The sequence below is a fragment of the Schistocerca serialis genome, chromosome 3, assembly GCF_023864345.2.
Source record: "Schistocerca serialis cubense isolate TAMUIC-IGC-003099 chromosome 3, iqSchSeri2.2, whole genome shotgun sequence".
Classification (NCBI taxonomy): Eukaryota; Metazoa; Arthropoda; class Insecta; order Orthoptera; family Acrididae; genus Schistocerca; species Schistocerca serialis.
This window is the reverse complement of record NC_064640.1, coordinates 878,199,945-878,227,693: the sequence shown is the minus strand read 5'-3', so window position 1 is coordinate 878,227,693 and position 27,749 is coordinate 878,199,945. Positions and strand designations below refer to the sequence as shown.

General features: G+C 42.9%; 1 protein-coding gene across 1 annotated transcript in view; it reads left to right on the top strand.

Annotated features, from left to right (window-relative positions):
• LOC126471294 (uncharacterized) overlaps positions 1-23,825 on the top strand; it is a 427,804-nt gene extending 403,979 nt beyond the window's left edge. Inside the window, exon 5 of the mRNA XM_050099413.1 lies at positions 20,600-23,825. Coding sequence (XP_049955370.1) covers positions 20,600-20,716 — 117 coding nt within the window. The 3' untranslated portion in view covers positions 20,717-23,825. The remainder of the gene's footprint in view (positions 1-20,599) is intronic.
• Positions 23,826-27,749: the final 3,924 nt, after the last annotated feature.

The following is a 27,749-nucleotide window of genomic DNA, read 5'->3' as shown; positions in this document are numbered from 1 at the left end:
CCACGAAACCGGTAGTGATCCAATAATAAAGGACTAAATACAGCTGAAGCGGTTTATTAGTAACCAACATGAGTTTTGTAACAGTTAAATTAGTAAAGATTTCACATTTGGCGGTAACCACTTTGCTAACAAAGGTAACTGCAGGTAAGTGGCACAATAAAAGGCATCCAATGGGTCCGCCGTTAAGTTTCGTCACATATCGAATTTGTCTAGAACACTTCGTGTCGACTCTCCTGTTCTTTCATTTCTGCAAACGCCAGCGACTTAGCAGTGTTAGAGTCAAAACTGCGTGGTAAAGTTAAACGTTGCAGTTTCTGTTGGTATCACTGAGCGCGGATTACGTCATCATTTCCCCTCACACTCTCCGCCCACCGCAAAATACCAATCTTGTCATTTTGATTTTTGTTCATCAGTTTCAGCAACTGTTTTTGAAAAATGCCGATGTGAAGAAATAGTACACCAGTTGTGTTAAAAATTGTTTTTTAACGTAACTTTTGTACTATTTCTTCACATCGGATATTTTGTTATTCCATTCACTCCGCCCCCCGCCCCCCTTCACCCTCCAGTGTAATGGGACTACTACTTTTGTGCCATCTACACTAGCTCACACAGTCAAACACTGGACGTGATGAAAGCTCAAAAAGTAGTAAGACTCCTTCACGCAGTCAAAGTAAAATTGTGTTCTACTACAATTTTAAAAGAACAACTTCAAATATTTATCGAGAATTGCAAAAAGAATGTGATTAAAATAAAAATATCGACACTCAGATTTCCCTGTGCGATATCGATATTTCGGTGAAAGAAGATATTGACTACATATATCGATGTCAGGAAAACTAATCGATACATCGATATTTTATCGACTGCGCTACTTGCAACTGTACCCACTGTTGTCATCTGGTCGACCACCTCTTCTTCGGGCAGCAATGCCTGTGGTTCGGAGCGCCCTCCATGCACGTGAAACAATGCTGTGAGCATACCAAACTTATGAACTACATTCGACATACTATGTCTTTCTTCCATATTCCCGATGATTTTCCCCCTTGTGAAGTCATCCAGATTTTGTCTCCTAGCCATGTCTTAACGATGATTACCGAAGCACTGCACAACAACTGGTCGCTGATTAAAATAGATTGTCTTTTCCCATTCCTTCATCTGCTTCATGTTGTTTGGCCAGCCCCATTTGCGCTACAGTTAGGCTGATCTCCGGGCCTTCTGTGCGCTACTGGGAGACCTCTGGGGACGTGCTGCCACGTTTTCATTCATTCCCGCTGGGTTGTTAATATCTTATGTTACTTTGTCTATCTCCATCTTAAGGTTTCCAGAGCAGCATATTTCTCATTAGGCAGTTAACCGTTCCAACCCTGATTACGTCTTCTCTTACCCTGTTCCGCTGCCGATAAAAATGCTGTATTACACCGAAGAAATTATTATTATTCTGGATTTACAATGTGAGTACATTTTTCCAGCACCTATTCTAGATTACAGTAAGTCACTAATTATTGTTCTCCACTCTTCTCTATTTGTCCATAAATCTTCAGGAATGTTGTTCTTCCTCATTGCTGACTGAACTCCCTGTATCCATGTATCAGGTGGTTGTCCCCTTTTTCTTCTTCCAATTGGTACCCAGTCGATTATGCATTTTGGTAGCCTTTCCTGTTCCATTCGTCTGTTGTGTCCATACCATTTAAGATGTTTGTGCTCGATGAAATCAATAATTGAATTTTTAAATTTCATCTTGTCTCTGATTACTTCATTTCATATTCTTTCTCGTCTTGATATTCTTGCTGAACGTCTCCAGAAATCCATTGCTGTGGCTAATAATTTTGATTTCAGTTGCCATTTTGTTGTCCACACTTCTGAACCATATGTAATAATGCTCCTAACTATTGTTTTAAAAATCCTTATTTTGTTATCAGTTGTTATGTGTTTGTCCCAGAGAATTCCATTCAATAAAGAGATTGTCGTCTTTCCAGAATTTATTCTTGATCTAATTTCTTTGTCCTGTTTCCCATCATTTGTAATTTTCACACCTAAATATTCATATTCCTCAGTAGCTGTTATTGTTCCCATCCCTTCTTCTAATATTAAGTCTCCATTCATTCCACCAATTACCATGTACTTTGTTTTATTCATGTTTACATTTAGACCTGATTTTTTATATTCTTGAATCAATTTTCTGGTCATATACTCTATGTCCTCATAGTCTTGGGCTATAATCAGTTGGTCATCTGCAAATTGTAACGAGTATATTGTTCTATCATTTATTGGTATTCCCATAGCGTGACATTTTTTCTTCCAATTCTGTAAAGTTACTTCTGTATATATTTTATACAATGTAGGTGAAATGCTACATCCTTGACGTAATCCTTTTGTGACTTGGAATCCATGTGATAGATATTTACCAATTTTTATTTTTGAAATAGAATTTTTATATAAATTCTGAATTGCTTTAATTATTCTTGGATTTATTCCTATTGACATTAAAGCTTTCCATAAACTGGATAAAGGCACACTATCATAGGCTTTTTCTATATCTATGAATACTAAATGTATAGGTTATGCCCGAACCATTTTTTTTTCAATAATTTGTTGTAGGCAAAAGATATGATCAATTGTTGATTTTCCAGCTCTAAAACCTGCTTGTTCTTCAGCCTCCTTTTCTTTGTATTCTTGTTCTAACAAATATTTAATAATTCTTCCATATAATCTACTGAAGGTATTGGTCACTGTTATTCCCCTACAATTTTTACACTCATCTTTCGCTCCTTTTTTATGTATCACTGAAATATATCCTACTTTCAAATCATTTGGGACATCTTCCCCATTTAAACATGTTTCGAAAAGGTTTCTTAACAATTCCATTAATTTCTTTGTTCCTAATTTTAATAATTCTGCAGGAATACCTCCAATGCCTGTAGCCCTTCCATTCTTTAAAGATTTTATTGCAGTTTTTACTGTCTCTATTTCCAAACGGATGTAATTCTCTGCTTGTAGATCTATCATTTCATTATATTCAGGGTTTCCCAATTCCGAAGAAATTACTGCACTATTATTCTACATTTTAGAGGATATCAAAAAGAATCATCCGATTTAAAAAAAAATCATAACTATTAAGTTATTTGAGATATGTGCGTGAACAACTTACTGTTGGAAAGAGCAAACGCTTGAGTTTTAGATGGTTTACGCTAGGCAGCAGCAGTGTGCGCCCACTTTAGTTCTAGTAAAAATGGTGTCGGGACAACAGAGAGCGTTTTGTGTTCTACGTTTTGCGCAGTGCGAGTGAGTAATAACCGCTCAGAGTGACTTACGTACTAGGGATGGTGTGGATCCTCCTACAGCACAGAGCATTGGACGATGGCATGAACAATTCCGAGAAACAAGTTGATTGTGCAGAGGCCGGCTCCTAGTATCCGATACAGACGTCGGACGCATCCGCCATAGTTTCACAAGGAGTCCGCAGAAATCCGTTCGCCGTGCACCTCGACAACTCAACATGTCCCCGACGTCCGTCTGGCATGTGTTGGGCTGACGTTTGCACAGCAAACCATACAAAATTCAGCTACTGCAAGCTCTTCGTGAAGGTGACAAACAACAACGTGTGGACTTTTGTAATTTCGTTCCTGGCAAGATGGAGGATGACAGTTTTCTGCCATGCTTAGTTTTTAGTGACGGGGCAACATTCCATTTAAACGGAAAGATGAAACGTCATAATATAGAATATGGGGTACGGAACAGCCACATGAAGTTGTACAATATGAGAGGGACTATCCAAAATGTGATGTGTTTTGTGCAGTTTCACGGGAAAAGGTGTACGGTCCATTTTTCTTTGCCGTGAGCACTGTTACAGGAAGCATGTGCTTGAGAACTTTCTTTTCCCACGAACTTCATTTACCAACAGGATGGGGCACCGCCACACTGGCATCTGGAAGTGCGGGAATTTTTAAATCAAAGGATTACTGGACGATGGATCGGTCGCACTGGAACAAATGATTCAGCCTTATATTACTGGCTTCCAAGGTCACCGGACCTGACTGCATGTAATTATTTCTTGTGGGGGTTCATAGAAGACTCTGCTTATGTGCCTCCATTACCAACAATAATGAAGGAACTGAAACATCGCATAACAGCAGTTGTGGAAGCTGTAACTCGAGACAAGATCGCTGAAGTGTCGGAACAGTTTGAATACCGCATTGACATATGCTGGTCATCTCAAGGGGGGCATAGTGAACACCTATGAAAAGGTAAGAAAATAATTTTTTTTTTGAGTTTCCCGTTCATCAAAAAACAAAATTCATTGTATAGGTCCATTATTTTCAGAAATACAGACGTACCAAATCGGATAATTGTTTTTGATACACCCTGTACAGGTAGTTCTGATACACTCCTGGAAATTGAAATAATAACATCGTGAATTCATTGTCCCAGGAAGGGGAAACTTTATTGACACATTCCTGGGGTCAGATACATCACATGATCACACTGACAGAACCACAGGCACATAGACACAGGCAACAGAGCATGCACAATGTCGGCACTAGTACAGTGTATATCCACCTTTCGCAGCAATGCAGGCTGCTATTCTCCCATGGAGATGATCGTAGAGATGCTGGATGTAGTCCTGTGGAACGGCTTGCCATGCCATTTCCACCTGGCGCCTCAGTTGGACCAGCGTTCGTGCTGGACGTGCAGACCGCGTGAGACGACGCTTCATCCAGTCCCAAACATGCTCAATGGGGGACAGATCCGGAGATCTTGCTGGCCAGGGTAGTTGACTTACACCTTCTAGAGCACGTTGGGTGGCACGGGATACATGCGGACGTGCATTGTCCTGTTGGAACAGCAAGTTCCCTTGCCGGTCTAGGAATGGTAGAACGATGGGTTCGATGACGGTTTGGATGTACCGTGCACTATTCAGTGTCCCCTCGACGATCACCAGTGGTGTACGGCCAGTGTAGGAGATCGCTCCCCACACCATGATGCCGGGTGTTGGCCCTGTGTGCCTCGGTCGTATGCAGTCCTGATTGTGGCGCTCACCTGCACGGCGCCAAACACGCATACGACCATCATTGGCACCAAGGCAGAAGCGACTCTCATCGCTGAAGACGACACGTCTCCATTCGTCCCTCCATTCACGCCTGTCGCGACACCACTGGAGGCGGGCTGCACGATGTTGGAGCGTGAGCGGAAGACGACCTAACGGTGTGCGGGACCGTAGCCCAGCTTCATGGAGACGGTTGCGAATGGTCCTCGCCGATACCCCAGGAGCAACAGTGTCCCTAATTTGCTGGGAAGTGGCGGTGCGGTCCCCTACGGCACTGCGTAGGATCCTACGGTCTTGGCGTGCATCCGTGCGTCGCTGCGGTCCGGTCCCAGGTCGACGGGCACGTGCACCTTCCGCCGACCACTGGCGACAACATCGATGTACTGTGGAGACCTCACGCCCCACGTGTTGAGCAATTCGGCGGTACGTCCACCCGGCCTCCCGCATGCCCACTATACGCCCTCGCTCAAAGTCCGTCAACTGCACATACGGTTCACGTCCACGTTGTCGCGGCATGCTAACAGTGTTAAAGACTGCGATGGAGCTCCATATGCCACGGCAAACCGGCTGACACTGACGGCGGCGGTGCACAAATGCTGCGCAGCTAGCGCCATTCGACGGCCAACACCGCGGTTCCTGGTGTGTCCGCTGTGCCGCGCGTGTGATCATTGCTTGTACAGCCCTCTCGCAGTGTCCGGAGCAAGTATGGTGGGTCTGACACACCGGTGTCAATGTGTTCTTTTTTCCATTTCCAGGAGTGTATATTGCATAGACACACTTTCTTTCTAAGGCGCCAGAAAAAACTTACAAAGCATAACAATTTACTATTTTAAAGGAAACATTCAAAATAAGTGGGCACCTTGAGAACTCAGTGGAAATAAATGAAAGCGTGGCAGCACGTTCCCAGAAATCCCCCAGTCGTGCACAGAAGGCAAAGTCGTTATCGCCAAGCGTAAACGTGCATCGTTTTCCTTTCAGTTCTTGCTTGAAGGGGGATAAACAGCCTGCTAGCTTGTTGATGTATGGAATATCTAACAATAAATCAGTACTTAAATATACAGCTCTAATTGGCGGTTTATTTACAATGTGCAGCTGATATTTTTCTTGGCCAGTACGTTGTAATTTCTTCGTCGATAAAACGATAACTATTCTCGATACATCGAGGGCCGGTAACAACGTTTTAAGTATCGATGTATCGGACAACCGGTATTCTTAAAAATATCACCAGTTCTAGCTGCAACTATATTTAATAGGACTGCAAGGCACGCAATCTGACGCTCCGCAGAGACACGGTGACTGCATGGGGGTGATCTCTTTGCCTGACGACCAGTGCGTTGCGTTTAGTTGACATTCGCAGATCAGCGACACCGTTTGCGGTGGTGCCAAGAGCATAGAGACTGAACCAACGAGGAGTGTTGTCGCGTAATCTTCTCTGACGAGAGTCCGCAGCTCGTGGTCGTGTGGTAGCGTTCTCGCTTCCCATGCCCGGGTTCCATTCCCGGCGGGGTCAGGGATTTTCTCTGCCTCGTGATGACTGGGTGTTGTGTGATGTCCTTAGGTTAGTTAGGTTTAAGTAGTTCTAAGTTCTAGGGGACTGATGACCATAGATGTTAAGTCGCATAGTGCTCAGAGCCATTTGAACCATTTTTCTCAGACGAGAGCAGGTTGAAACGTCTCCTTTGGAAACTTATAAATGAGCTGTGAACTACGTTATTTGATACAAAGACAGCTGAGTATAACTGAACGTACTCAGACATTTCTCTCTTTACTTATTCTGATCATCACTAAGCTGACACACGAAATTTTTAGCGCAACGCAGTCTGACTTTCAATAATCCCTACAAGAGAATGGCCTTGACTAACGATAACCTATACATCTCATGAATCACTTACTTCACAAAAATCTTCGTTACTCGAACTACTGCAATACAGCGAGCGCCAATACTGCCAGCTAAATAAAAGATTCTAACTACTGAAGGCACTAACTACTGATAGGCATTGTTAGCAAATTAAAGATTTTGATAAAGAAAAATCAATGTATTTACCTTAATAATGTTCAAAAGTCATCATATATAAAGTTCATGACATCCAGTCTTACATATTTCCTTTTTCTGACGGACGCACGTCCAGATCGTCCGCTCTCAAAACTCTGCCATCTCTCTCCCCACATCCACCAGTACTGGCGGCTCATCTCCAACTGCACAACGCTACGCGCTGTTCACATCCAACTGCCCAACACTACAATAGTGAATATTCCAACAATGCCAACCAGCCACAGACTGTACACAGCACAGTCAGTGACTTTCATACAGAGCGCTACGTGGCGTTACCAACATAAAAACCTTAACAGCCTACTTACAAGGTTCAGCCTGAATAGTAATTCTGGACGTAACCTCATATGGTGAGAGGTGGGAACACGTAATGGACCCTGGAACATTGTCAAGCACGTTCGTTTTGGGGGTGCAGGGGCTCTTGGGAGGGGGGGGGGGGGGGGGGAATGGGGGTAAGGCATACTCAAATCGATTTCGAAACACGGTACGCTCATCGGGGGAAATGTTTTTGTAAAACTGCACTCCTTCCCCAAATGCGTGTGTTTAGGGGTTCTTTCGGCCCTGATTTGATTTTTAGGGTTCTGTACCTCAGTCGGTAGAAACGAAACCCTTATGGATCACTTTGTTGTCTGTATGTCTGTCCGTCCCACTGTTAAGACCCCGTCAGGGACGGGAAGAGTTATGAAGCTGAAGTTTGTTGTATAGTGAGATGTACAGCCTGTACAGCGGTATAAAAAATTTAAGCTCCTAAGTCAACAGAGTCAAAAGGTATGGGTTATTTATGAAACATATTTCGACACTCGCAAACTCATTCATAAAACCTGTAGGGAACTTCCTGATGACCTATAGTGCAAATGGTTCAAATAACTCTGAGCACTATGGGACTTAACTTCTGAGGTCATCAGTCCCCTAGAACTTAGAACTACTTAATATTAACTAACCTAAGGACATCACACACATCCATGCCCGAGGCAGGTTTCGAACTTGCGACCGTAGCGGTCGCGCGGTTCCAGACTCTAGCGCCTAGAACCGCTCGGCCACACCGGCCGGCGACCTATAGTTATTAAATTTCACAAGAAGCAAGGTTTCACAGTACAAGTAAACGAAAAAAAAAATCAGGAAAATTGTTGATTTGCGGTCATATCACACAAAAAACGATTCTTTTCCATTTGTCGTTCGTCCGTCTGTCCGTTCGTTCTTATGTTAAGACCCCTTTTTCTCAAGAACGGGTACAGGTATCAAGCTGAAAGTAATGTCAAATACTAAGTCTACGGTCCCTGGGCTTTCGGAGCTGAAGGCCCACACGTGTACCCTTGATGACTGCATGACACAAAGCTTTAAGCCTCGTCTCGGCCCGTCAACATCGACATTGGACTGTTGATGACTGGATACATTTTGTCTGGTCAGACGAGTTTCGTTTCAAATTGCCTCGAGCCGATGGACGTGTATGGCTATGGAGACAACCTTATGAATCCATGGACCCTGCATGTGAAAAGGGGACTGTTAAAGTTGCTGGAAGCTCTGTAATAGTGTGGAGCATGTGCAGTTGGAGCGATATGGGACCCCTGATACGTCTAGATACGACTCTGAAAGGTGACACATACGTAAGCATATGTCTGATCACTTGTATCCATTCATGTCCATTGTGCATTCCGACGGACTTGGTCAATTCCTGCACGATAAGGTAATACCCCACACGCTCAGAATTGGCACAGAGTGACTCCAGGAAAACTCTTTTGACTTTAAACACTTTTGCTGGCCATCAGAATCCCCAGACATGAACATTATTGAACCAATCTGGGAAGCCTTACAACGTGCTGTTCAGAAGAGATCTCCAACCCCTCGTACTCTTACGGATTTATGGGCAGCCCTACAGGATTCACGGTTTCAGTTGCCTCCAGCACTACTTCAGACACTGTATTGTATTATACTGAATGGAACTGGAGACCTAGAAATGACGGAGAGACTTCATCCCCACCGTAGCCCTCAGTGGTTCACAACAGGCTACAGCAGTCCACTCACCCCACCGCCGCCCCACACTGAATCCAAGGTTATTGTGCGGTTCGGCCCCTAGTGGACCCTCCACGAATGTCTCACACCAGACGAGAGTAACCCTAATGTTTGCGTGGTAGACTAAATTATGATGTATGCGTACGTGGAGACAGTGTTTGCGCAGAGATCGCCGACACAGTGCAACTGAGGCGGACTCAGGGGAACCAGCCCGCATTCGCCGAGGCAGATGGAAAACCGTCTTAAAAACCATCCACAGACTGGCCAGCACACCGGACGTCGACACTAATCCGCCGGGCGGATTCGTGCCATGGACCTCCACGCCTTCCCACCCGGAAAGCAGTGCGTTAGATAGCATGGCACTTAAGACAGTCGAGTCCGTGCCACGTCGTGTTGCGGTACTTCTGTGTGCTTGCAGTGGCCCTACACGATTTTAGGCAGGTGTACCAGTTTCTTTGGCTCTTCAGTGTATCTACATACTTGTTGAGCCTGCGTAAGGTCGAATGGCAGCCGTAAGAGCGAGCGGGCACGAAGCTGCACCTTCTTCTTCCCCGCCGCATTGCCGCGTGATTTAGTGTGTACCGTAACAATCTTCTGTATCATGAGGAACTTAAACAGAAAAAGATTATATCCAGTGGACTTTAGATCGTAACTCTCCGCATCTTAATGGCTTTAGACATTCAGAAGCGAGTGTTTGAGGAAAATAAGATTGTACATGAAGATATTGTCGGTTTTCAGTTGGATTTCATTTTGAACTCTCTTTTCATGAGACTGAAAACTTCCGAAATACGTGAATGTGTTGTGAATTCCACTTGTGGCATTCGAAAATTTAGAAATTTATATGACTCGATTAATAACCACAAATCGTACATGCTGGCTATGGTATCCATAGTGTATACATATTCAACCTACCTTTGAAGTTTTCGAATGACGCTATCTCACGATGGTTACGTCTGCATGGAACTGTTCTAAGAGTGAGTAATCAAAAGTGATCGTCTGCTTGCATATGCCAAGTTGATAGCGGTGTTAGGATTGTTGCTACTGACCCAAACAAGTATATACCTTCGTTATATGGCCGTTGGTGGCACACAGTCATTCATCTCGTACAGTGGGCAGACCCCCCCCCCCCGACAACTCACCTGCTATTTTGCGGGTAGACTGAGTACTTCTGGGCAAACTGTAGTAAGCACAGGTCGTCTCAACTTCCCCGAGAAGCGAGCCAGCTGTTGCCCCTCCCCTTCCACCACCTCCCTTCCTGCCGTGCTCTCGCTCGATATTCTGGCCGCCACGGCGAGAACTCCCGCCGGTGTGAACGAAACCCACTACTGTCACTCGGCAGCCGCACTCCCTATTAAACTGAGAACCATACTCGTGACTCGGAGGAAGATATGTTGGCTAAGGGGGCGACCCCGCACACGACGTGGAAGCAGTGGTCGACCCCATGCTCTTCTGACTGCAGCCTCGATGCTGAAACGGTTACATCTGCCACTGATCTAGGCGTCGATATTCCCTGCGGAACAAGCAGTGTAACTCCGTTTTTATGTAATGACAGTGCTGTCTTACCCGTCGCAGGCTTCATTCAGCGTTCCGGCGTCGAAACAAAACCTAAAGAGAGGTGTAACAAGAACATGAAAGGTAAAGGGGAGGGAGACACCCTACATCTATCATCCAATAAGAAAAATATTCAAGTACCGCAATCCAGAGCGCAGAAGAAAGCTGAGCATTTAAATCCTATTCTGTTGAAAATGATCAGGTCCATTAAGGCAGCTGCAACCCCTTCAGAATCTACATCGTGTGCCACTGCCAGCGCTACAGCCGTGGAAGAAGACACACCGTTAGCACCCGAAACATCATCCTGGTGGGTCCCCACGAGCAGGCAGAATTGCCGCAACACGACGTGGCAGGGACTCGACCAATGTCTGAAGTAGTGCTGCAGGGAACTGACACAATGAATCGTGCAGGGCTGTCCATAAATCCTGAAGACTACGAGCGGGTGGAGATCTCTTCTGAATAGCATGTTGCAAGGCATCCCAGATATGCTCAATAATGTTCATGTCTGGGGAGTTTGGGGGCCAGTGCAAGTCTTTAAACTCAGAATAGTGTTGCTGGAGCCACTCTGTAGCAATTATGGACGTGTGGGGTATTACCTTATCCTGCAGGAATTGACCAAGTCCGTCGGAATGCACAATGGACATGAATGGATACAAGTGATCAGACACGATGCTGACGTACGTGTCACCTGTCAGAGTCGTATCTAGACGTATCAGGGTTCCCGTGTCACTCCAACTGCACACGCCCCACTCCATTACAGAGCCTCCATCAGCTTCAACAGTCCCCTGTTGACATGCAGGATCCATTGATTCATGAGGTTGTCTCCATACCCGTACACATCCATCCCTCGATATAATTTCAAATGAAACTCGTCCGGCCAGACAACATGTTTCCAGTCATCAACAGTCCATTGTCTGTGTTGATGGGACCAGACGAGGTGTGAAGCTTAGTGTTGCGCAGTCATCAAGGTTACACATGTGGGCCTTTAGCTCCGAAAGCCCATATCGACGATGTTTCGTTGAATGGTACGCACATTGACACTTGTTGATGGCCCACCATTGAAATCTACAGCAATTTGCTGAAGGGTTGCACTTCCGTCATGTTAAACGATTCTCTTCAGTCGTCGCTGGTCCCATTGTTGCAGGATCTTTTTCCAGCCGCAGCTGTGTCAGAGATCTGATGTTTTACTGTGTTCCTGATGTTCACGGTACACTCGTGAAATGGTCGTACAGGAAAATCCCCACTACATCGCTACCTCGGAGATGCTGTGTCCCATTGCTCGTGCGCCGACAATAACACCACGTTCAAACTCACTCAGATCTAGATAACATGCCATTGTAGCAGCAGTAACCTATCTAACAACTGCACCAGAGACTTGTTGTCTTATATAGGCGTTGCCGACCGCAGCGCCATTTTTGCCTGTTTACATATCTCTGTATTTGAATATGCATGCCTATACCAGTTTCTTTGGCGCTTCAGTGTATAAGTACAATTGATATTAATTGGATTACATGTGGCCATAAAATCCGTGATCTTGCAGACGTTCCGTACGGCACTGCGGTCGATATTGCTCTTCTTCATGAATTTACCACTTCTGATATTATTAATTTAGGTTATGCTGACATTTTCAACGTGAGTAGTGAAGATTCTATTGGAACCACAATCCTGATGCGTTACAGCATTCCATTCACTGATGTCCATGTCGTCTTAATGGCTGATGCATCTCATCTCATGTACCGTCAACGTACACAGATAATAAACCTTTCTGCTCCATTAGGATCAACCAAACGACACAAGCTTCCCTTGTTTTTTTGAAAAAAGAGCTACCAAGTCTAAACAATACCTGTGGTTGTACGCTACTCATTGCCGGAGACTGACTGTGTCGTCCATGCTAAGGATGAGGCACCCAGCTTCAATAAGTCTCACGAAATGCAAACACTCGTTACTCATCTTCACCTTGTTGACACTTTGGAACAGTTACACGACCTCCTGCGTCCCATTTTCCTATCTGTCCCACTGTGCAGCAAGCAGGTTGTCATGATTGACGGCATAGCGCCAGTCAGTTTTTCTGACTACTGTGCCTGCTCCTGTTTTATAAATCTTCAATGTCAACAGGTCTCTCGTGGTTTCAGTTGCTGGAAGCTCAATACTAGCCTCCTGCAGGACACAGAGCTTAAAAATGAGATAAGACGCAAATGGCAGCAAAATCATTTTTCAAGACAACGCCATTCGCTCAGTAAAGCCTAGGCTTAAGTGAATAGTGAAACATTACGCCAGGCAGTAACGCATGAGGCAAAAATCGAGTATAGTTTCACTATCAATGTATCAGGGACCTGTACCAGAGAACTACCGTTGTCGATGATGCTGCAATATGTGCAAAGCCCAAGTATTTTAAAGATAAAATCACTGAAATGTGGTGAAAGCAGCTCTCTGGAGTCTTTGTTCAGTCTCGACCAAAATTCATACCGGCCAAAGAAAGGGTATGGCTGTTTCGTGTTTCGCTCATTGTACTTTGATGGGAAGTTCAACCGATTACTGAAGCTGTGAAAGAATCCGGCCAGCGAGTAGATACCCAGAGGGGGCTATGGACTGCACCTAAGCATATTGTTGTACCCTGTATAACAGACAAGATATCGACGATAAGGCATGTTACACGGTGCTAAGCTACATCCAAGAGGACTTGCAAGAGGCGGATAGTCACTCTGAAAGCCCCATTCGCGATCGACGAAATTGAGGAAGCAACTTCCCGCACAGCGAAGGGAAAGTCGCCAAGGTCTGATGGTCTCGAAGCAGAGTTGTACCAGTACTACTGGGACATTTTCAAAGACACCACTGAAGGTGCTGCTAATGGCATGTGGCGAGGCACAAGAGTACCCGACGCTCTGAAAGAAAGGATAGTAGTTCCTCCCCCGAAAAACAGTTGGAGCATGCATGTAAGCAGCCTGTCACACTGCTTAATGAAGATGGGCTAGCCCGCATCTCGTGGTCGTGCGGTAGCGTTCTCGCTTCCCACGCCCAAGTTCCCGGGTTCGATTCCCGGCGGGGTCAGGGATTTTCTCTGCCTCGTGATGGCTGGGTGTTGTGTGCTGTCCTTAGGTTAGTTAGATTTAAGTAGTTCTAAGTTCTAGGGGACTCATGACCACAGATGTTAAGTCCGATAGTGCTTCGAGCCATTTGAACCATTTTGAAGGTGGGCTACACCAAACCATGCTTATACTAATTTCCATCATACTCCACGGCCTACCATGCAGTTTGAACGTCCTAACGCAAGCCGTTCAGATTTTATGGAGATTTCATTTCATACAGTGTGCGAGTATTAGTTGAGGACCAATTGGATGAAAATCAGTGTGGGTTTAGGCCTCTTAGAGGTTGTCAGGACCAGATCTTTAGCTTACGGCAAATAATGGAGAAGTGTTATGAGTGGAACAGGAAATTGTATCTACGCTTTATAGATCTAGAAAAGGCATATGACCGGGTTCCTAGGAGAAAGTTATTGTCTGTTCTACAAGATTATGGAATAGGAGGCAAACTTTTGCAAGCAATTAAAGGTCTTTACATGGATAGTCAGGCAGCAGTTAGAGTTGACGGTAAATTGAGTTCATGGTTCAGAGTAGTTTCAGGGGTAAGACAAGGCTGCAACCTGTCTCCACTGTTGTTCATATTATTTATGGATCATATGTTGAAAACAATAGACTGGCTGGGTGAGATTAAGATATGTGAACACAAAATAAGCAGTCTTGCATATGCGGATGACTTAGTTGTGATGGCAGATTCGATTGAAAGTTTGCAAAGTAATATTTCAGAGCTATATCAGAAATGTAAGGACTATGGTATGAAGATTAGCATCTCCAAAACGAAAGTAATGTCAGTGGGAAAGAAATATAAACGGATTGAGTGCCAAATAGGAGGAACAAAGTTAGAACAGGTGGACGGTTTCAAGTACTTAGGATGCATATTCTCACAGGATGGCAACATAGTGAAAGAACTGGAAGCGAGGTGTAGCAAAGCTAATGCAGTGAGCGCTCAGCTACGATCTACTCTCTTCTGCAAGAAGGAAGTCAGTACCAAGACTAAGTTATCTGTGCACCGTTCAATCTTTCGACCAACTTTGTTGTACGGGAGCGAAAGCTGGGTGGATTCAGGTTACCTTATCAACAAGGTTGAGGTTACGGATATGAAAGTAGCTAGGATGATTGCAGGTACTAGTAGATGGGAAAAATGGCAGGAGGGTGTCCACAATGACGAAATCAAAGAAAAACTGGGAGTGAACTCTATAGATGTAGCGGTCAGGGCGAACAGGCTTAGATGGTGGGGTCATGTTACACGCATGGGAGAAACAAGGTTACCCAAGAGACTCATGGATTCAGCAGTGGAGGGTAGGAGGAGTCGGGGCAGACCGAGGAGAAGGTACCTGGATTCGGTTAACAATGATTTTGAAGTAATCGGTTTAACGTCAGAAGAGGCACCAATGTTAGCACTGAATAGGGGATCATGGAGGAACTGTATAAGGGGGGCTATGCTCCAGACTGAACGCTGAAAGGCATAATCAGTCTTAAATGATGATGATGATGACAGTTCAATAATTGTCACCCTGTGGGCCTTAGTTGGCAGTGGGACATCGTGCAAAAGTTAACATTTATCTTTACATTTTACACAGCACTTTATAGGCTCCTTCCACTTGTGTTGAAAAGTTAACATGTTGTCGTTTAAACACTCTGAGCCAGAAAGAAAGGGCAACTCTCACCTTGATATATGAGGCATGTTTTTTAAATAAGGTCCATTTCAACGTGAGCACACAACGAAAGGTTCTTTCAAAAAAGTAAATTTATTTTCAGACAGTACATAACTTCACTCTATTTTTCGACATAGTTGCCAAGTTTGTTGAAACATATCATACCTCTCAATCAATTTTAAAACACCCTCTTCATAAAAGCTTGCCGCCTGCTTCGATAACCAAGAGTTCAATGCCGTTTTCATGTCGTCATCACTGTAACGGCTGCCACTGAGGTGTTGTTTAAGGTGGAGGAACAGATGGTAATCGCTCGGCGCAAGATCAGGACTGTAGGGTGGGTGGTCTAAAACATCCGACCTAAAACTGTCCAATTAATCACGGGTCTGACCAGCAGTGTGAGGGCTTTCATTGTCATGGAGGATGACAATTCCCTTTGTCAGCATGCCGCATCGTTTGTTTTGAATCGCTCTACGTAGCTTTTCAGGGTTTGGCAGTGTGCTTCTGCATTGATAGTGATTCCTTGTTGCATGAAGTCGACCAACAAAAGACCATGCCTATCCCAAAACACCGACGCCATGATTTTGCGCTGGGACAGGTCTGTTTGGCCTTCACCTTTACAGGCGAGTGTGTGTGTGTGTGTGTGTGTGTGTGTGTGTGTGTGTGTGCGCGCGCGAGCGCGCATTCGCGCCCGCCAATTCCATGCTCTGTTGCTTCGATTCGAGTGTGATACGCGAAACCCATTTTTCGTTTCCAGTTATGATCTGAGTCAAGAAGCCGTCACCTTCTTCGTGATAATGAGTCAAGAACTTCATCGCACACTCAAATTTTTGGTTTTTGTGGTCCTCTGTTACGAGTTTTAGGACCCAGCAGGAGCACTGTTTCCTAAATTTTAGGTGTTCAGAAACATTGTTGTAAAGCACTGATCTCGACACGTCATGAAATTCGTTTGAGAGACATTTTATTGTGGAGCGCCTGTTCTCATAAATCATCGCTGCAACTGAAGCCACGAAATCGTCTGTAGTCGAAGAAGGGCGACCGGGGCGGTCCTAATCATGGACGTTGTCACGGCCATCTTTGAATTCTCGTACTCTCTTACGCACTTTGCTTTCACTCATAACAGTATCGTTGTACACTTAGCAAATCTATCGATGAATTTCTGCAGCAGACAGGTTCCTTGCTGACAAAAACCGTATCACTGAGCGAACCTCACTCTCGGCGGGCGAGCTGATAGTCAAACATTTTGAAAGCACAGAACAGAACCGTACAGGTTAGCTACAGAGCTGAAACTGATCACAGTTGTTCCAGAGGCATGCCGGTACACGACGCACGCGCTCGTTGCGGTATGTGCGCGAACTACTTGTGTATACAACAAAACGGACTTTACTTAAAAAACACACCTCGTATATTCCGTTATTTTTGTGTGACAAAGATGAATGATTTGTGCTAGTTTCTGCCACAGTGCCTACAAAAATTTTTAGGTTTCAGACCGTATTGAAACATAGTCAGCACCTTTATCATCCGTTGATGAAAAGACCTGCGAAGCAGAAAATATTTTTTCCATCTGTCCGACAAAGTTTAGTGTCGAATTCACCCTACCATTGAAATACACAGAGCCGTACTGAGCAATCTTAAGAACATACTACCACCATTTTAGTGCACATTATTCAAAACGAGTAAACGAGAGACCTGATTCCTCGGTTTTACAATCAAAACATATCAATCAACATTTGTCTACGACTAAACTCTACTTAAATTTTTACTTTTGAGCACAGCTTCCTATGCAATTTCTGTCTTGCCGTGCATGGAACAGATAAAAAATGTTACGCTTCTCGTAAGAGCAATTACGCGTAATACTTACAGGGAGTAGCCTTCAACGGAAAAGCCCCATTATGCATCCACTTCGGCTCTTACGTGTCCCTAACCTACCCATGTTATCTTTCCGACGAGGCGGGACGTACAGTTTAACGTGGAATCTGCACCATGAGTCGTTCCTGGCGGATCTCCATATTGTTGAGCGGTAAAGGCTAGGTCCAAGGCGTACTCAAATAGTCCGTGCTCCGACCAGTATTCGATTCCATGACATTTTGGTTTCCAGGTACGCACTTTACCACTAGACCACCAGAATTCTTTATTTTGAAAATAAAAATGTAAAGCCCGTATAGCGTGAGAGAACACTTGAGACTGGCAGTCTTACAGAAGCTCTAAATTTAGCACGGACAGCAATGCGAGATGCTTATAATAGTTTCCACACTTGTCTCGAAACCTGGCCAAAATGAGACAACCAATGCCTTCTCTGCTCGACAACAATGGAAATACTACCGACGACAGTGCTGCCAAAGCAGAGCTACTAAATACAGCCTTCCGAAATTCCTTCATCAAAGAAGACGAAGTAAATATTCCAGAATTCGAATCAAGAACAGCTGCCAACATAAGTAACTTAGAAGCAGATATCCTCGGAGTAGTGAAGCAACTTAAATCATTTAATAAAACCAAGTCTTCTGGTCCAGACTGTATACCTGTTAGGTTTGTTTCAGAGTGTGCTGATGCAATAGCTCATACTTAACTATAATATACTACCGCTCCCTCGACGAAAGGTCTGCACCCGAGGACTGGAAAGTTGCACAGGTCACACAAATATTCAAGAAAAGTAGTAAAAGTAATCCACTAAATTACAGGTTCATATCATTAACGTCGGTAAGTAGCAGGATTTTGGAGCGTATATTGTATTCGAACATTACGAATTGCTTCGAAGAGAACGGTCTATTGACAAACATTCAACAAGGATTTAGAAAACATTGTTCTTGTGAAACACAACTAGCTCTTTACGCACGCGAAGTGTTGAGTACTATTGACAAGGGATTTCAAACTGATTCGGTATTTCTATATTTCCAGAAGGCTTTTGACGCTGTACCACACAAGCGGCTTGTAGTGAAAGTGCGTATTTATGGAATATCGTCTAAGTTATGTGACTGGATTCGTGACTTCTTGTCAGAGAGATCACAGTTCGCAGTTACTGGCGGAAAGTCATCGAGTAAAACAGAAGTGATTTCTGGCGTTCCCCAAGGTGGCGTTATAGGCCTTCTGCTTTTCCTTATCTATATAAACGATTTAGGAGACAATCTGAACAGCCGTCTTAGGTTGTATGCAGATGATGCTGTCGTTTATCGTTTAGCAAAGTCATCAGAAGACCAAAATATATTGCAAAACAATTTAGAAAAGATATCTGTATGGTTCAAGAATTGGCAATTGACCCTAAATAAGGAAAAGCATCAGGTCATCCACATGAGTGCTGAAAGGAGTCCGTTAAACTTGGGTACACGATAAATCTAAAGACTGTAAATTCAACTAAATACCTAGTAATTACATTTACGAACAACTTAAATTGAAAAGAACACACAGAAAATGTTGTGAGGAAGGCAAACCAAAGACTGCGTTTTATTGGCAAGGCACTTTGAAAATGTAACAGGTTCACTAAAAAGACTGTCTACACTACGCTTGTTCGTCCTCTTTTGGAGTAATCCTGCGCGGTCTGGGATCCCTACCAGATAGAATTAACAGAGAATATCGAGAAAGTTCAAAGAAGAGCAGCACGTTTTGTATTATCACGAAATAGGGGAGAGTGTGTCACTGACACGCCAGGGTAGCCGAAAGCGCTAATGCGCTGCTTCCTGGACTTGGGTAGGCGCGCCAGCCCCAGTTCGAATCCACCTGGCGGATTAACGACGAGGGCCAGTATGCCAGCCAGCCTGGATGTGTTTTCAGGCGGTTTTCCACATCCCACTAGGTGAATACCAGGCTTGTCCCCAAGTTCCGCCTCAGTTACACGACTCACAGACAGCTCGACGCAGACAGCTGGGGTACACTACTTCCATCCCTGGGGGTTCAGGGTGGCGGCAAGAAGGGCATCCGGCCACCCTCTGCCATTAACACTGCCAAATCCGCTATAACACAGCCGACCCCGCGGTGGAGCGGGACACGGGCCCGAGGAAGAAAGAAAGGGGGGAGTGTGTCACTGACAGGATTTGGGGTGGACATAATTAAAACAAAGGCGTTTTTCGTTGCAGCGGAGTCTCTTTCGGAATTTCAATCACCAACTTTCTCATCCAAATGAGAAAATATTTTGTTGATGCCGACCTACATAGGGAGAAGCGAGCATCATAATAAAATAACGGAAATCAGAAATCACATGGAAAGATGTGTGTGTTCGTGTTTCTGCGCGCTGTTAGAGATTGAAATAATAGAGAATTATTGTGAAGCTGGTTCGATTAACCCTCTACCAGGCACTTAACTGTGATTTGCAGAGTATCCATATAGATGTAGATGTACATGTGTCGACAGTTCAGCCGCCTAGGGGAAGTACGAGGTGATCAAAAAGACAGTATAAATTTAAAAACTGAATAAATCACGGAATAATGTAGATAGAGAGGTACAAATTGACACACATGCTTGGAATGACATGGGGTTTTATTAGAACCAAAAAAATACAAAAGTTCACAAAATGTCCGACAGATGACGCTTCATCTGATCAGAATAGCAATAATTAGCGTAACAAAGTAGGACAAAGGAAAGATGATGTTCTTTACAGGAAATGCTCAATATGTCCACCATCATTCCTCAACAATAGCTGTAGTCGAGGAATAATGTTGTGAATAGCACTGTAAAGCATGTCCGGAGGCATTGGCAACGGATGCTGTCTTTCAGCATCCCTAGAGATGTCGGTCGATCACGATACACTTGCGATTTCAGCTAACACCAAAGCCAATAATGGCACGGACTGAGGTCTGGGGACCTGGGATGCTAAGCATGACGAAAGTGGCGCCTGAGCACACGATCACCACCAAACGACGCGCGCGCAAGAGATCTTTCACGCGTCTAGCAATATAGGGTGGAGCGCCATCGTGCATAAACATCGTACGTTCCAGCAGGTGTTTATCAGCCAGGCTGGGGATGATGCGATTCTGTAACATATCGACGTACCTCTCACCCGGCACGGTAGCAGTTACCTGCTGTCCAGCGCCATCTGTCGGACATTTTGTGAACTTTTTTTTTGTTCTAATAAAACCCCATGTCATTCCAAGCATATGTGTCAATTTTTACCTCTTTATCTACACTATTCCGTGGGTTATTAAGTTTTCAAATTTATATTGACTTTTTGATCACCCTGTACATCGTGATTTTTTCACACATGTTGATGAAATGTTTGTTGTTGCAGGGTTTTCACGTGTGCCAGAGGGACGGACGGCGTGATTCGTTCCTGTGTCCTCACGGTACGGCCTTCAACGAGCTGACGGAGCAGTGTGACTGGTGGCATAACGTCAAGTGCTTCTGAACTTGCGGGAGCATTCAGTTCAGCCGTTGCCTGCAGCTTATCCATCACTACCTCACGGTGGAACACTCATACGACATACAATAGAAATCACGTTCCACCCTTTCGCTTCTCCTCACCTCTCCAGTTCCACCAATTTTCATATACTGGACGTGCCCTTAAAATATTTTTTTTCGACTTCATTTCGGGGCACAGTGCATACGTCATGGAATTCATCGTCATATCAACATCAGTCTTCAAGATTATATAAGCCTCATCATTTTTCAGTAGTTCACTTTTTTTTCTATTCGCAACATCTTGTTCCATATATTATAATAATCTATTCGTTATCTGCTAGCACATCAGTATTTGTTTGCGTGCGTGGGCGCTCATTAATCGCTTCCATAGTCCCATTAATTTCATTAATAAGCACCGGAAGACTGTATGATTAAACGTGATATTAAAAAAAATGCTACAAGAATTTAAAATACGCTTATCCACCTCGTATTCCTCAGCTTCCATTTAATGTAGATAATTTCTCATTTGATTCAATAACTGTATGGAATGCAGGCAAATTAGACTGTTGAAAAGAAGGTAGCGAAGACTCTGTAATAGCAGGTTGTCAGCCCACAAATTGAACGACATGACAAATATTCACCCGTTCAAAGTTTACGAAATTATTTAGAATGACTATCGTTTACAGATAACTTTTTGTCTTTAACAAATCGAAAAGAAGGTACGTTTGTTTATATTTTGACAAGAGCAGCTACCAACTCCGGTTCTTCCGTGGTTAAAATCTCAACTTCTCAATACGGAATCCAAGTTTTATGGTTTTCTTTGAATCTAGTTCGGAATGCTGTTCCATACTGATTACTATCACTGACCATTTTACTGACTGATAAAGTACTGATTTATATTTACTGTCTCATGTTATCGTTACGCCCAGTTTTAAGCTGAGTGCAACAAAAATACGTGTAAACACAGTAGAGAAACATTGTTTGAAAATAGGAGCTCCCTCAGAAATCACATTTTTCCGAAGTAATCACATTTAGCTCACTGGAAGAAAACGAAGACTTATGTTTCCATTTAACGTTCACTCTCGGGAGCAGGGGAGAACGTTTTATGTTCTCAAAGTGTATCATGAAAGTGACAAAGGCTGTCCTCGATTACTAATGGGACTCAGCACTCAAGACTAAATGACTGCCATAGATAAATTAAGGTTTCTCGCAAACTAAAGTATGTACATGTTTCCGACCATCTGCTGCAACGATATCTGCGAGCTCTAAGAAACGAATTACTGAAACTGCTAGTACCACAAAAGACCATAAAATACTTGTTGTACAGTGCAGGCAGCCACGTCGTTCCAGGTTAACACTTCATGTTGTTATAGTTGGATCCCAGTGGAAGAAATGGCGTATTTATATCCAATTGCCACCAATAGGCTATGGCCCATTGTGCCTCTCGAAACGTCGCGTCGAGAAGAGGACCACAAACTATTGTGCCAATCACTTTATAAGTTCACACAGCTAATGAAATAAATTATAAAAACATAGAAGAGTCAATGAGACAAATGGGTGATGGAGCTGTATTCCGAAATACAAGATATATCTAATGGACTCTATACAAGTTAACACGGTGATCAGAGACTGGAATAGAAGAAACTAATTCTACACTTCCTGGATCACTGTTTTTATTTGTGACTATGTCGCAACTTGTATTCTCAACATGTCATACGACATACCTGGAAACTGCGTGCCGGATTAGGACTTGAAACAAGATTCCTACATTTCGCAGGCAGTGCAAGAAACATGAATTCACATGGATCAGAACAGTGCTGAAGTTTAGAGCTGTGATGCTTAACTTTCGTGAGTATTAAGCAACGTGCACGAGTTGCATTAAAAAGTTCAACACAATTGCAATAATTTTAGATAACCATTAATAATATACCCAAATATCAAGCATTAAAATGTGTTTCGTCAATTAATTCCGTCTGTACAATATTTTTTAACCTGTGCAATTATTAGGGGTACTCAAAAAAATTGCTTTTAAAACAAGTATATGAAGTCACTAACAATTTCCGGTAGATTTATAAAAGAAAAAATTTGCATTGATTAACAGGTTGAATGATAGTGAAATTTATTAATTTTAACTTTTAGAGCTGATTTATCTTCTTCTGAATTCAGACCTGGAACATAAGTTGGGCAAGTCCTCACTAAAATGTCTCAGGGTTACATCTACATCTACATCTATACTCCGCGAGCCACCTTACGGTGTGTGGCGGAGGGTACTTATTGTACCACTAATTGGCTAGTAAGTAACAATTTGCATTTGCATATAAATCAAAGACACAATTAGGATTGCCAAATAATTCTTTATTATTTATTCTCAAACCCTTACACAGCTCTGAAACCGGCTGCTGCACAAGAATCCTTTATAAGATAGTAGGGGGCGCGAGGTTTCACGTTTAGGATGAAAAGATGATTAGATGTTAACAGGTATTTAGTTTGCATCAATAATTTTTCTGAAAGTTCTCCAATTATTACGCAAAACTGTAAATACTAACTCGTCTATGCGAATGGTTCAGACGATACTGTTACACGTTCCTCGCTTGCGTCGGAATTTTTCCACTGTCTGCGCACTCTGTGTGAAACTGAATGTCTCGACACTCAGAATAATATGAGTCTTTCTTTACACTTCGGTACCTGGGAGTGGCTTTACCGTACGATGGAGATTTCCACCCAACGAAAATACAAGTATTTCCGGAGTTTTGGGACGACAGTCTTGAACCTTCACGTGTGTTTTCGGTACTTCTCTCAGAACTGTTGACTGTACTATTTTCAAACAATTTCGGCAGAAATATTTTAGCATATAGCTATTAAAATGAATAATAAACTATCTGAGACTTGGATGTTGTTCCCCAGCATTGTTCATCTATTCATTCCATCAGTGCTTTTTGGCAACATTACTACAAAACCTGTTCGTGAACACTGAATTTGGCAACCTAACAGAATGGCACTCCACAGGACAAACCGCTCGTGTGCGCTGTGCCTTAATCAGCATCATGATACTTATATTCATCTTGTGGAAAGGTAGCATACTATGTACGATCAGCTATACGAATGTATACAATAACCATTTCATTTTCATTTTTATATTGTTCTTTTTTATACTTTATATGTGTATATTTGTAGTAAAAATAAAAAAATCTAATTGAAGTTTTTATTCTGTCTATATCCAATAGTCCCTTGTGTACTACCCATAAGACACGCACAGTTTTAACTATGAGACGCTGTGGCTAGGTCTGTTTTAACAACAAGTAAGCACTTCATATATCGGTTGTTGCAAAACATAACGTTAGAGCCAAACTTTGTACTTTAAAGGGTTTTCGTTGTAGCATATCTGCAACCAAAGAACATTCATTATAATGTACAACTTCTTATAATAACTTAATAATGAACTTACAACTCTGGGAAGCATACGAGCTTAAATTTTCCTCTGAAAATGCGTATTTATGTCAAGTCATATAGCAGTTTTTGTATGTCATATTGGAATTTTTTTAAATTCATATTTTTTCTGACATTTAAGGCATTTTAATGAAAATGAAATAGTAATAACTGCGCACTATTGAACTGAATCAAACATTTGATTGATACTAATGTCTGCGTCTTCTTACTAACCACATCAGTGTATCCCATTAACTGTAGGGTAGAGTGCTGTACGTAGAGAATAATGTACCCAGGAACACATCATGTTTCTTGGTCGTTACATCAGTCTAGTGACCGCTTTTAAAATAACAAGAAGAAATCCGCACTAGAGACCACCAAGTACAGTTTCTGCCATTTTCTACAGTTTTTAATGTTAGACGTTAGGTTGTGTTTTGCGTATCTTCCGTAAATACTTCGCTTTCCACACATTTAAGTGCTGTATGATACATTAAAGCTATTTGGAAGATATTGTTAATTCTTCAGCTACAGAATTTTATGGTGAGTAAAATGCTATATATTTTTAGAACTATTTATACAACTTGTTGACATTTAAGTCATACGTCGTCGGTCATGCACTATCTTGTATTTTGAAACAAAATAAGGTCCTTCACCATGGAACATGTGTAACCTACATATATGTGTGTGTGTGGTGTTGTTGTTGTTTTTGTCTTCAGTCCAGAGACTGGTTTGATGCAGCTCTCCATGCTACTCCGTCCTGTGCAATTTATTTCATCTCCCAGTGCCAACTGCAACCTACAGCCTTCTGAATCTGTTTAGTGTAGTCATCTCTTGGTCTCCCCCTACGACTTTTACCCTCCACGCTGCCCTCCAATATTAAATTGATGATCCCTTGATGCCTCAGAATGTGCCCTACCAACCTATCCCTTCTTCTAGTCAAGTTATGCCACAAATTTCTCTTCTCTCCAAATCTATTCAATTCCTTGTTAGTTATGTGATCTACCCATCTAATCTTCAGCATTCTTCTGTAGCACCACATTTTGAAAGCTTCCATTCTCTCCTTGTCTAAACTATTTATCGTCCATGTTTCACTTCCATAGGTGGCTACACTCCATACAAATACTTTCAGAAGCCACTTCTTGACACTTATATCTGTACTCGATGTTAACAAATTTCTCTTCTTCAGAAATGCTTTCCTTGCCATTCCCAGTCTACATTTTATATGCTCTCTACTTCGACCATCATCAGTTATTTTGCTCCCCAAATAGCAAAACTCATTTACTACTTTAAATGTTTCATTTCCTAATCTAATTCCCTCAGCATCACCCGACTTAATTCGACTACATTCAATTAGCCTCGTTTTGCTTTTGTTGATGTTCATCTTATATCCTCCTTTCAAGACACTGTCCATTCCGTTCAACTGCTCTTCCAAGTCCTTTGCTGTCTCTGACAGAATTACAATGTCATCGGCGAACCTCAAAGTTTTTATTTTTTCTCCATGGATTTTAATACCTACTCCGAATTTTTCTTTTGTTTCCTTTACTGCTTGCTCAACATACAGATTAAATAACATCTGGGATAGGCTACAACCCTGTCTCACTCCCTTCCCAACCACTGCTTCTATTTCATGTGTGTGTATTGTGTATTAAACCAGGGACCTAGAAACGACGGAGAGGCTTCGTCCCGCCGTAGACCTCAGTTGTCCACAACCTCACAACAGACCACAGCAGTCCCCCCCACCCCGGGCTATGTGCGTAACATTTCTTTTGGACAGTGTCCCACAAATAGGACACATATTTTGCCTGTAGCATTTGGCGTCAATTGTATCAAACAAATTATGCACCGACCCTTTAATGTCATACTGTGCACTTTACTGCTGTGATGCAGTTTTGCGACGTCCTTGGAGTGGATCAGTTTCATATAAGGTACGACTATTTCTGAATGTTATTCAACTCTCTTTTTAAGTCTGAAGTTATGGAACAGACTCCTTATAAGCCTCCAACTACTTTGGATGATTAAACGTAGGCCATTTAGCAAACAAACAAACAAACAAACACCGTCCGTACAGGTCTTGAAGGCCCAACGGTACCGAGCGGCAGCCGTGTCGTACTCAGATCTTAGGTGTCACCAGATACAGAGGGCTATGTGGTCAGCACTAAGGTAGGTTACAAGCCGTCCCAAACAATGAGTTTTGTCAAGGTGCAATATTCAGACCCATATGAACGAAACACATTCAAGGACGCACTCAACTAGACACTTTTAAAAAGCCATATAATCAAAACTATTCCGCAGATCCAGTTGACGCTTGATATACATTAATTTGTAACACGTACGAAAACAAGAAAATGCAACAAATTTTATCCCTATGCTTAGTCACAAAACAAGCCAAATGACTTTTTGCATCGATTTCTTTATTGTGGATGAGTTCCTACTACACCACAAATATACCAGTCGGAACTTTTCGTCTTGGCCACATATGACAGTATATTTTATATTTTAGAATGTTCTCTTTTTTGTATTTTTCTTGTTTAGACTTCGTCATTCCATATACAAGGAGTCAGATGATATAGGTGACTTATATTTTCCTAATACAGTGCTAACTTTCATGAAGAGTTGGAATAAACTTAAATGGTATTTTTATGCGATATTTTTTTATGAGTGATGGCAATACACAGAAAGAAAAGGGAACAGCTACCTGTAACTTTAGCAAAGTTGGTGCACAGTTTTTAGGCAATGAACGACCAGTTGCACACCTCTTCAGCGCAACAACGTTACCAACATTGGTCGCGTTCAGTGAAGATCGGCACTCGAAACATTCATGACGGCGGTCGAGAGACATTCTTTCAAAAGCATAGCCAGTCCCGGAGTGAGACTCGGGCGCCGTCTGCAAAGTGTTATTACGACAAAACGAATCATTCAAGAGAACAGAATCATCTTCATCGCTGTTGTCAGAATAACTTACTACTCTACATTTCTTTACACGTCCAATATTGTCACTGGCACAAGAATCGGCTCAGAAACACAAAAACTTTGATTCACACTGTAAGGTGTCAGACAAATCCAACACCTTCCATGAAAACCCTGACATGTTAGCAAATCCGGCAATATGTCACATAGCTCCGAATAAATCCCGACATTAAATTAACCAAAGTAATATGATCAACGAGTGAGCAAATGGAATACCACAGACTAACACAAGAACGTCTAAATGCATGTCATACTTTCCCACCATGAAACAGACGCAGTTCCAAGAGGAGAAACGAGAACAGAAGCCTAGAGCAGAGCGGTGTAGGCTAGAAGGCCCTACGATAAGAGCGGGACAAGGGGACACCCGCATCGCCGGCTGACAGCCAAGAGGCCCATCCCCCAGCCCATGTTAAAAGATAGAGCCCTCCAGAAGAACAGTATAGATCTTACGATATCACTAAAAGGGCCACACCAGCTGCAAGTTTTAGCGTGAGACTATACGCATCTCTGTTACGCAAAAACATTAAAAACATTGACCCACCACGAAAAGTATAAAGGTTCTCATTGGATAGACAGAATTTTTGTAGACGGAGCTTAAGATTAACACTGAGACCCTGATTGGTCAGTTGAAAACACAGCCAGATACC